This window comes from Orycteropus afer, unplaced genomic scaffold (assembly GCF_000298275.1).
Source record: "Orycteropus afer afer isolate SDZICR_OR568_19922 unplaced genomic scaffold, OryAfe1.0 scaffold00144, whole genome shotgun sequence".
Classification (NCBI taxonomy): Eukaryota; Metazoa; Chordata; class Mammalia; order Tubulidentata; family Orycteropodidae; genus Orycteropus; species Orycteropus afer.
In genome coordinates, this window is record NW_006921731.1 from 3,247,009 (window position 1) to 3,259,184 (window position 12,176).

Genomic DNA, 12,176 nt, shown 5'->3' on the forward strand with positions numbered 1-12,176 from the left:
CTTATATTTTTTTCCTCAGTTCTTTCAGCTTGAGAAGTGCTGAGCATGTTTTTCCCTTTTGGTTTTCTAACTCCAGGTCTTTGCTCATTTCATTATAATAATTGACTTTGTCTTCTCAAGCTGCTCTATGAAATCCTCTGTTCAGGTCTTTTATCCTGTTGATTCTTCCTTTGCTTTAGCAACTTCCCATTCCAGGGCAAGTTTCAGAGTCTCTTCGTCATTCATGTTGCTCTTTTCTTCCTTTCCTGTCTTTTTAATGACCTTTTGCTTTCTTCATGGATGATGTTCTTGACATCATCCCACAATTCTTCTGGTTTTCGGTCATTGGTGTTCAAATCTGTTCTTTAGATGGTCTCCAAATTCAGGAGGGATATAATCACGGTCATGTTTTGGCTCTTGTGGACTTTCTTTTAGTGTCTTCAACTTCAACTTGAACTTGCATTTGAGCAGTTGATGGTCTGTTCCACAATCAGCTTCTGGCCTTGTTTTGGCTAAAGATATTAAGCTTCTCCATTGCCTCTTGCCACAGCTGTAGTCAGTCTGATTCTTTGTACTCCATCTGGGGAAGTCCACATGTATAGCTGCTGTTTATGTTGTTGAAAAAAGGTATTTGCAATGAATAAGTCATTGGTCTTGCAAAATTCTATCATGCCCTCTCCAGTGTTATTTCTATCACCAATTCATTGTAGTGGCCACACACAACTCACAGATTGTGAGATTTATTAGGGAAGTAACAGGTTACAATTTAAATTCAGGAACACAGAATACAGTTCTTTGTTCAGGACAATCTCCCCTCTGATGTGCCCTTAAGTCACGCCTGTCTGGCCCTTGGCTTCTTGGCCGGGTCTCTGCTTCTGTGGGCCAGGTAAGCCTGCCATTCTGTCTTGTGCCTCTTTGTTCCACTGCCACCATCTCTCACCTGAGTGTCTCTGTCAGTGCATCTCTCTCAGCTGGCAGTGAGAGATTCTTTTCTGCCTCTTGGAGGGCTCATTTTAAGCCTGGCAGAGTGGCAAAACTAATCAATCTCAACATCAGAGTTCTACACACCTAAGAGAGAGCAAACGTTCCTAGAAGATTACTTTGTGCTGCGCCAACAGAAATACCCCATGTGGATGACTTTAACAATCAGGAGTTTAAAAGCAGCTACTCAAGGCAAATTCCACCACAGATTTAATTGCTAGTCTTATTATAGGAATAATTACTACCAACTGACCAGCCCAATTGAGCGATATTCGCATGGTCCCACCCAATAATCCAGTATGAGTTACAAAGACAATGGCTAGAAAAGCCATACCATGCAACTCCCTACACCACACTTGCTAACCATGAAAGAATGTTTCTTTGCATGTGTAAACCTTTTGTTGACTTTTTGTAATAATGGACTCATAAAATATTTATCCTTTTAATATTGACTTATTTTAATCAGTATAATGTCCTTCAAGTTCATTCACATTATGGTGTGTTTCATGGGTTCTTTATTATTCTTTAATGTTGTATAGTATTCCATTGTGTGTATGTATCATATTTATCTATATGTCTATTGATGGGCACTTAAGTTATTTCCATCTCTTTGCTATTGTGACTAGTGCTGCAATGAACATGGCTGTGCATCTATCTATTCGTGTCTTTGCTCTCGCTTCTTTAGGATATATACTTAGTAGTGTGATTACTGGATCAAATAGTAATTTTTATTTCCAACATTTTAAGGAAACTCCATACCATTTTCCACAGTGTTTACATCATTTTACAGTCCTACCAGCAGTGTTCTAGAGTTCCAGTCTTTTCATACCCTTGCCAACATTTGTTGTTTTCTGTCTTGTTGAACTTTGCTGTTATTGCTGGGGTGAGGATGATGTTTTGATTTGCATCTCTCTCATGCCTAAGGATAGTGAGCATTTCTTCATGTGTTTGTTGGGTGTTTTGGTGGTGTCTGTTCATGTCCTCTACGTGTTTTTTAGTTGAGTTGTTTGTCTTTTTATTGTTGAGCTGTTGATGTTTTCTATGAATTTTAGAGATTAGTCCGTTGTTGGTTATATCATTGCCAAATATTTTTTCCCTTTCTGTAAGTTCTCTCTTTACTCTTTTGGAGAACTCTATTGATGAGCATTAGAATTTAATTTTTAAAAGGTCCCGTCATCTAGTTTGTTTTCTGCTGTTTGTGCATTTTTGGTTGTGTTTGATAGTCTATTTATGCCATAAATTAGGGTCCCCAAGTTTGCCCTATTTTTCTTTGATGATCTTTATAGTTTTAGGTTTTACATTTACATCTTAGATCCATCTTGAGTTAGTTTTTGTATATGGTGTGAAGTATGAATGTTCTTAGATTTTTCTGCAGAAATCATTTGTTAAGGAGACTGTCTTCCCCCATTTGTTGGATTCACCTTTGTCAGAGATCAGCTGTTCATAGTTGGATGAATCTACTGCTTCTCAATTCTTTTCCATTGGTTTATGTGTTTGTCATTGCACCAGTACCAGGCTGTTTTGACTCCTGTGGCTGTATAGTATAGTTTTGAGATCAGGAAATATGAGACCTCCTACTTTGCTCTTTTTCTTCAGTAGTACCTTGCCTATCCAAGGTCTCTTTCCTTTCTATACAAGGTTAGTGATTGTTTTTTCCATCTCCTTAAAGTATGTTGATGGAATCTGAATTGGGATTGCATTGTATCTATAGATTGCTTTGGGTAGTATTGACCTTTTTACAATGATCAGTCTTCCTATCCATGAATATGACATGTTCTTCTGTTAATGTAGGTCTGTAAGTGCAGTGCCTAAGACATTTGATTGCTAACCAGAAGGTTGGCTGTTCAAACCCACCAGCTGCCCTGCAGAAGGAAGATGGGGCAATCTACTTCCATAAAGATTTACCCCCTTGGAAACCCAATGGGGTCACTATCAGTCAGAATCAACTTGATGGTAGTGGGTTTGGGTTTTTGGTTTTAATTTTTTTATAATAGTGTTTTGTAGTTTTCTTTGTATTAGTCTTTTGTGTTTCTGGTTTGATTTATTCCTAAGTATTTTATCTTTTTGCTAGCTATGGTAAATTTTCTTATTTCCTTTTCAGAGATCTCTTTGTTGTTGTAGAGGAATCTGACTGATTTTTGTATGTTGATTTTGTATCCTGCCACTTTGCTGAATCTTTAAATTAGTTCTAATAGTTTTCTGAGTGTCTGTGATTTTCTGTGTATGGATCACATCATCTGCAAATAGAGATAGCTTCATTTCTTCCTTATCAAATTGGATGCCTTTTATTTTCCTCTCTTGCCTTGTTACCCTGGCTAGGACTTCCAGTACAGTGTGAATTGATGTGGTGATAGAGGGCATCCCTGTCTGGTTCCCATTCACAGAGGGAATGGTTTCAATCTCTTTGTTGTTGGCTGTTGGTTTTGTGTATAGGCCCTTTATCATGTTAAGGAATTTCCCTTCTACTCTTATTTTGTTGAGAGTTTTTTTAAAATCAGGAATGGGTGTTGGATTTTATCATATGCATTTTCTGTATTGATGATTATGATTCTTTGTTTTATTTATGTACTGGATTACGTTGATTGTTTTTCTGACATTGAATCATCCTTACATACCTGGTATGAATCTCAGTTGGTTGTGCTTTATTATCTTTGTGGTATAATGTTGGATTCTACTGAGTAGGAGTTTGTTGAAGATTTTTGTGTCTATGTTCATGACTGATACTGGTCTGTAATTTTTTTTCAGTGGTACTTTTGTCTGACTTTGGTGTCAAGTTTATGCTTAGTTCTGGAATAATTTGAGTAGAATTGGTGTCAGCTTTTCTCTGAATGTTTGGTAAAATTCTCCAGTGAAGCTGTGTAGGCCAGGACTTTCTTTGTTGGTAGTTTTTTTTTTTTTTTTTTCCTTATGACCAGTTAAATTTCTTCTTTCGTGAGATCCTGTTCAAATTTTCTACTTCAGTTTATGTTAGTTTAAATAGTCTATGTTAGTTTAAATTTGTTGGATCACAGGTCTTCATATTATTCTGTTAATATCCTTTTTATTTCACTTGGTTCTGTTGTAATGTGACCCCCATTTCATTTCTTATTTGTGTTATTTGCGTCTTCTAATTCTTTTCCTTTGTTAAATTTGCCAGTGGTTTGTCAATTTTATTAATCCTTTCAAAGAGCCAGTAGTTGTTCTGTTTTCTATTTAATTTATTTTTGCTCTAATCTCTGTTGTTTCCTTTCTTCTGGAGGATATAAGCTTTTTTTTCTTATTCTTTTTCTAGTTGTTAGAGTTGTTGGGTTAAGATACTGATGTTGATTCTTTCTTCTTTTTTGGTGTGTGCATCTATTGCTACATATGGACCTCTGAATACTTCCTTCAGTGTATTGCAAAGGTTTTGGTATGTTGTATTTTCATTCTTGTTTGCTTCTAGGAATTTTCTTATTTCACATTTTATTTCTTCTGCCACCTGGTAGTTTTTGAGCACTATTCACTTTCCATGTATTTGATATTTGTATGCCTATTGTTATTGGCATATTTTCATTGTTATAGGCATAAAAATATACAACAGCCCTCCCAAGTGGTGGGAAAGCAGAGAAAAAGCTGGGGGTTGGGTGGGGACACTAGGGCAGAATGAGAAAGCAAAGGCAGGGATCCAGGTAAGGCCGGGGACCTAGGCCACGCCCCTCCCAAGTGGTGGGAGAGAGGCAGGGATCTGTGTAAAGGGAGGGTGAAGAGGATGGAGAGGTTTTGAACAGCTAATGGAGACAGACTTGTCTGTCAGTTTGTCCTACTGTGGTGGCATGTTGCTGTGAGCCTTGAGGCTGTGCCACCAGTGTCTCAAACCAAGTAAGGTTGCACATGGTGCACAGGTTTCAACAACTTACAGACTAAGACAGACTAAGAAGAAGAAGGAGGTCATCCACTTCACAAACAATTAGCCAGGGACCTTATGAATAGCAAAGAAACACTGTCTGACACATTACTGTGCAACTTTATGAGTAGCCCGGAAACATCATCCAATACGGTGTAGAGGATAATCCACTTAGGTCGGAAGACTCTCAAAGTAGAACCAGGAAGGAGTTGCATCATCAAAGTAGAACCAGCCTTAATGATATGAATAAGATAAAGCTCTTAAGACCTCCATTTGCTGATGTGGCACCACTCAAAATTGAGGAGAAACAGCTGCAAGCATCCATTAATAATCGGAACATGGAACGTATGAAGCATGAATCTAGGAAAATTGGAAGTTGTCAAAAATGAATTGGAATGCATAAAGATTGATATCTTAGGCATTAGTGAGCTGAAATGGACTGGTTTTGGCCATTTTGAATCAGACAACCATGTGATCTACTATGCCGGGAATGACAGTTTGAAGAGGAATGGCGAGGCGTTCATCGTCACAAAGGATGTTTCAGGATCTGTCCTGAAATACAATGCTGTCAGTGATAGGATGATACCCATATGTCTACAAGGAAGACTAGTTAATACAACTATTATTCAAATTTATGTACCAACTACCAAAGCCAAAGATGAGGAAATTGAAGATTTTTATGAGTTTCTGCAGTCTGAAATTGACCAAACATGTAATCAGGATGTGTTAATTATCACTGGTGACTGGAATGCAAAAGTTGGAAATGAAGAATCACTGGTAGTTGGAAAATTTGGCCTTGATGACAGAAATCATGCTGGAAATTGCATGATAGAATTATGCAAGACCAATGACTTATTCATTACAAATACTTTTATTCAGCAACACAAACGGCTGCTGTACATGTGGACTTCACCAGATGGAACACACAGGAATCAGATTGACTACATTGGTGGTAAGAGGTGATGTCAAAGCTCAGTATCTTCAGCCAAAACCAGGCCAGGAACTGATTGCGGAACAGAACATCAACTATGCATATGCAAGTTCAACTTGAAGTTAAAGATAGTTTAAAAAAAAGTCTGCGAGAGCCAAAACATGACCTTGAATATATCTCTCCTGAATTTAGAGACCATCTAAAGAATAGATTTGATGCATTGAACACCAATGACTGAAAACCAGAAGAATTGTGGGATGACATCAAGAATATCATCCATGAAGAAAGCAAGAGGTCACTAAAAAGATGAGAAAAGAAGAAAAGACCAAAATGGATGACAGAGGAGACTCTGAAACTTGCCCTTGAGCAGAGAGTTGCTAAAGCTAATGGAAGAAATGACAAGGTAAAAGAGCTGAACAGAAGATTTCAAAGAGCAGCTGGAGAAGACAAAGCCAATTACTATAATGAAATGCACAAAGGGAAAAATGCTTGGCATTTCTCAAGCTGAAAGAACTGAGGAAAAAATTGAATCCTCGAGTTGCAATATTGAAAGATTCTATGGACAAAATGTTGAATGATGCAAGAAACATCAAAAGAAGATGGAAGGAATACACAGACTCACTGTACCAAAAAGAACTGGTAGATCATCCATTTCAGGAGGTGGCATATGATCAAAAACCAATGGTATTGAAGGAAGAAGTCAAAGCTGCACTGAAAGAATTGGTGAAGAACAATGCTCCAGGAATTGACAGAATACCCACTGAGATGTTTCAACAAATGGATGCCCCACTGGAGGCACTCACTCAGCTATGCCAAGAGATTTGGAAGACAGCTACCTGGCCAACTGACTGGAAGAGATCCATATTTGTACCCATTCCAAAGAAAGGTGATCCCACAGAATGTGGAAATTATTGAACAATATCATTAATATCTCATGCAAGTAAGATCTTAACTGAAGATAATTCAAAGATGGTTGCAGCAGTATATTGACAGAGAACTTCCAGAGGTGCAAGCTGGATTCAGAAGAGGGTGTGGAACAAGGGATATCATAGCTGCTGTCAGAGGGATCTTGGCTCAAAGCAAAGAATACCAGAAAGATGTTTACTTGTGTTTTATTGACTGTGCAAAGGCATTTGATTGTGCAGATCATAACAAATTGTGGGTGACACTGAGAAGAATGGGAATTCCCAAACACTTGATTGTGCTCATGAGGAACCTGTACATTGGCCAGGAGGCTGTTGTTCAAACAGAACAAGGGGACACTGCATGGTTAAAATCAAGAAGGGAGTGTGTCAGGGTTGTATCCTTTTCCCATACTTATTTGATCTGTATGCTGAGCAAATAATCTGAGAAGCTGGACTATATGAAGAAGAGCATGGCATCAAGATTGGAGGAAGAATCGTTCACAACCTGCAATATGCTGATGACACAACTTTGCTTGCTGAAAGTGAGGATGACTTAAGTCACTTACTGGTGAAGATTAAAAGAATGCAGTCTGCAGTATGGGTTACATCTCAATATAAAGAAAACAAAAATCTTCACAACTGGACCTACAAGCAGCCTCACGATAAATGGAGAAAAGATTGAAGTTGTCAAAGACTTTACATTGCTTTGTTCTAGTTGGCTCTGAGTTGTAGTGACCCTGTGTACAAGAGAACGAAACACTGCCCAGTCTTGTGCCATTCTCACAATCCTTGTTAATCCTTGAGTCTATCATTGCAGCCACTGTGTCAATCCATCTTGTTGAGTGTTGTCTTCTTTTTCACTGACCCTCTACTTTACCCAGCATGATATCCTTCTCCAGGGAATGATCCCTTCCGACAGTAGGACCAAAGTGGGTGAGACAAAGTCTGGCCATTCTTGCTTCTAAGGAGCATTCCAGCTGTAGTTCTTCCAGAACAGATTTATTTGTTTTTCTGGCAGTCCATGATATTTTCTGTATTGTTTGCCAGAGCCACAATTCAAAGGCATCTACTTAGTCTTCCTTATTCATCACCCAGCTTTTACATTCATATGAGGCGATTGAAAACACCATGGCTTTGGTTAGATACTCCTTAGTCTTCAAAGTGACATCTTTACTTAGCACTCTAGAGAGATCTTTTGCAGCAGATTTGCCCAGTGCAATACGACATCTGATTTCTTGACTGCTGCTTCCATGAGATTGTGCATACAAGTAAAATGTTTAGGATTTCCTATTCAGGTTTGAAAATGCCATTCTCCATTCTTCTCTTTGAGATCCTCTTCTCAAATACTGGTTGAGAGGGTGGGGGTGCTGCCTTTACCACTGGACTGAGGGTAGAAGTCTAGACTCCTCACTTAGGTCTCCACTGATGCCTTCCTTGGGCCTCCTATTGCTGCCGGGAGGGAGGGTGGAAGTTCAGATTCCCTACTTGTTCTCCAGTGATACTGTGGGGACTGGGGTTTTATCAATGGTGTTTTGCTGGTATTATCAAAGGATCTCTGAACTGCTCCTTTTTCAGTACTTTGCTTAGAGAGAACAAGTTTTTCTGGGACTTTTTTGTGTCTGTACATATGGTTGGTTCTGGGTTGTAAGCTTCTCCAGAGCCTGTTCTCCAATATATAGGATATAAAAAGGAAGCCCAGGGGACTCACTACCATGTTGTTACTCAAATACTGAGGTCTGTAGCCAGTCCATCTTCCTCTTTTCTCCTTTCAGAGTTCTCTTAGGATTGTCTGTTGTATTATATGCAGGGTTTTTAGTTGTACTTCATGGGGAAGAATAGGAGGAAATGAGTGTATTCCATCTTGTCTAGAGTCAGAATCTTTTGTCACGTATTTTCAATTTCTGTTCTAGATGCGTGCACATTTAGGATTGCTGTGTCTTCTTGGTGAATTGACCCCTTTATCATTATGAAATTTCCCACTTTGTCCCTGATAATATTCATTGTTCTGATGTCTGCTTTGCCTCATGTAGCCACTCCAGGTTTCTTTTTATTAGTGTTTAAATGATACATCTTTTTTCATACTTTTGTTTTTAACCTATCTGTGTCTTTTATTTAAGATAGTTCTTTGTTGATATCATACAGTTTTGTCTCGTTTTTCATGCAGTCTGACATTGTCGTAATTGGTGCTTTTTGACCATTTACATTTAATGTAATTATTGATACAATTGACTTTAAATATAACATGTTGCTAGTTGTTTTCTGTTTGTTCCATCTGCTCTTTTATTCTCTTTTTGCTCTCATTTGGGTTAACTGAACATTTTTTATTATATTTTATTTCTACCCTTGGCTAATAATTTTACCTGGATTTTTAAAATAACTTCAGGAGTTTTTTTTAGGATTTCCAATGTTATTGTTGTTATGTGCTGTCGAGTCGGCTCCGACTCATAGCGACCCCTCCTAGGGTTTCTGAGGCAGTATCACTACGGAAGTAGATTGCCCAACCTTCCTTCCAAGGAGTGGCTGGTGGGTAGGATTTCCAATATATATCCTTAATTAATCACAGTCTTCTGTTGTGCAAGGAGCTCTGGTGGCGTAGTGCCTAAGGCACTTGACTGCTAACCAGAAGGCTGGAGATTCAAACCCACCAGTCACTCCTTGGAAGGAAGGTTGTGCAATCTACTTCTGTAGTGATACTGCCTTGGAAACCCAAGGAGGGGTTGCTATGAGTAGGATCTGACTTGACGGCACAAAGCAACAACAACAGGTATTGTGCAGATACTCAGGACTGGGCAGTGTTTTGTTCTGTTGTACATGAAGTCGCTGTGAGTTGGTCACTATGAGAACCACACAACAGTATATTCCCAAATTCTAACTACTGTTCTTTGTACTATTGTTGTCATATGTTTTACTTTTATATATGCTGTTAACTCAATATATGGCTGTTGTTTTTGGGTTAAAGAATCAATTGTCTTTTTTCCTTTTAAGAGGCAGTTATCTTTTTACACAATTAGAAATACGGGAGAAAACGATATTTTATATTTGTCTTCATTTTTACCATTTCTAGCACTCTTTATTTCTTCTTGGAAGTAAAAGTTTATTTCTGGTTTCGTATTCCTTTTGCTTGAAGAATTTCTTTGAACACGTTTTAGTGCAGGTCTCCTAGTAATAGATTCAGTGTTTGTCTCAAAGTCTTAAATTTTCTTTCACTCTCAAAAGATATTTTCATTGGGTATAGAATTCTAGATTGGCAGTTATTTTCTTTCAGGACTTTAAAGATGTCATTCCTTTGTCTTCTGACAGGATGGGTGCTGCAATTCTTTATTTTTCTTTATGCAATGTGCCTTTTTTTCTCTGGCTGCTTCAAGATTTTCTCTTTGTATCTGCACGTGTTATTCCAACCTTTTTTTTTTTTATGTCCTATTTGGTGTTCTCTGTGCTTTTCCTGTGTTTGTTGTTTGATGTCTTTCAGTAGTTTTGGTAAATTTTGGCCATTAGCTCTTTATATATTATTTTTGTTCTGGGATTTCTATTACATGTGTGTTAAACCTTTTGGTGGTGCCCCATAGCTCTTGAATGTTCTGTTCTGATATTAACATCCCCCCATTTCAGTAGGAGCCCCGGTGGCACAGTGGTTAAGCATTTAGCTGTCTCCTTTTTTCTCTTTGTATTTCAGTGAGATAATCAAGTTGCTCTCATTTTGAAGTCATTTATTCTTCCCTAATGTCCCTAGGGCAAGCTCTGGCAGCATAGTGCCTAAAGCACTTGACTGCTAACCAGAAGGCTGGCGGTTCAAACCCACCAGCCACTCTTTGGAAGGAAGGTTGGGCAATCTACTTCTGTAGTAATACTGCCTCAGAAACCCAAGGAGGGGTCGCTATGAGTGGAAGATGACTCAATGGCACATAATAACAACAACAGTTATATTTTGAACTGTTACACATGTATAAGAGTTCATTGTTCTATCCTTTTAGCCTTTTATTTTGAAATAATTTTAGACTTGCAGAAAAGTTGCAGAAAGAGTACAGAGTCCTCATATACCTGTCACTCAGCTCCCTTTAATGTTATCAACCTACATAATCTTAGTATTATGAAAAACCATGAAACTAACATTGATTGTATGTCTTTATTTTAACAGCTGCTGAAATAGTTAAAGAAATTGAAAATTTAGAGAAGACTAGACTACGCCTTGAAGCCAACCAACTCAATGAAACTGTATGTTGATGGTATCTATTTCAGTATCTTGATAGAAAGAAAGGAAATAAAAGTTTAATACCCTAATAATACTAAAGCCAGCCTTTATTAAGTCTGTTCAATGGGGGACTTCCATAAAACATATTAGTAGCTTGCAGCTCATTTTTAACACAAAATATAATCTGTATTTAGCAGTTTTCTAGCACAAACAGTAATCCCAAATAAAGTTATTACTGAATTAATTTATTCAGTATCTATTAATAAACTAGAGTCTTGTGAAGAAAACATATGCCTGTGCATCAGGTAGCTTTAATAATGATCCTTTCTCTACCGGAGGTCTTTGTTAAGCTATTTAACTTCTGTGGCCCTTAGGGACTTTATCTGTAAAATTAAGGGGTTGAAATAATGAACTCCAAGACCCCTTTTAGCTCTGGCAATCTGCAGTCCTGCGATTCTGCCTATGGAGAAATTAAGAAAATTTTAACAATTTGTGACGATTGAAAAATCTTTTGAGGGAATCAGAAACCTACAAGTCTTCCCTGTTGCCTTCTTCTAGTTGGATGGTCCAAAACTTGAGGAAAGAGTTACCAAAGAAGAAAATAGTCACTGTGTCCTGTGACACTGAAGGAAGTGTTTTGGGGTCTCCTAAGTGGACTCTTTTTTTTTTTTCCCCAAAACCATTTGTAATGAGTTTGTAAGGGAAGCAGCAGCCTTAGTGAGTAAGCTTATAACTGATAGTAGGAAAAAATGGGTTTTCCACTGATTTTGTTACCTGTGCAGCCTGTAATTTATTACAATTACCATTGTAATAAATCATATAAGTGTGTTTATGATCTTTAAACGTAAGTTGAAAAAAAAATGGAAGTAGACATTTTATGCACTATACTTATGTTAGGAGCTCTGGTCATGTAGTGGCTAAAGCATTTGGCTGTTAACCAAAATGTTAGTGGTTTGAACCTACCACTGCTCCATGGAAGAAGGATGAAGCAGTCTGCTTCCATAAAGATTTGCAACCTTAGAAACCCAATACGGGTAATTATGAGTCAGAATCAACTTGATGGCAGTGAGTTTGGTTTAGTTTGACATACTTCTATTATTGCATTTGCTTTATGTATTTCTTTTCTAGTATGACTTGGAGAAGTTAGGTGGGAATTGAGAGATAGGAGACAAGAGCTTCTTTATTAATGGAAAAGCTATATTTCTTTAGTCTTATTTCAAGTATTTCTTTTTTTTTTTTTAAATTTTATTTTGACTTGGGTGAAGATTTACAGAGTAAATTCACTTTTCATACAGCAGTTCACATATACTTTGTCTCATGTCATTGACC

General features: G+C 37.8%; 1 protein-coding gene across 1 annotated transcript in view; it reads left to right on the forward strand.

Moving 5' to 3' along the window:
- RAD18 (RAD18 E3 ubiquitin protein ligase) overlaps positions 1–12,176 on the forward strand; it is a 207,545-nt gene that overhangs the window by 87,913 nt on the left and 107,456 nt on the right. The window contains exon 8 of the mRNA XM_007945846.1: positions 10,794–10,870. Coding sequence (XP_007944037.1) covers positions 10,794–10,870 — 77 coding nt within the window. The remainder of the gene's footprint in view (positions 1–10,793; positions 10,871–12,176) is intronic.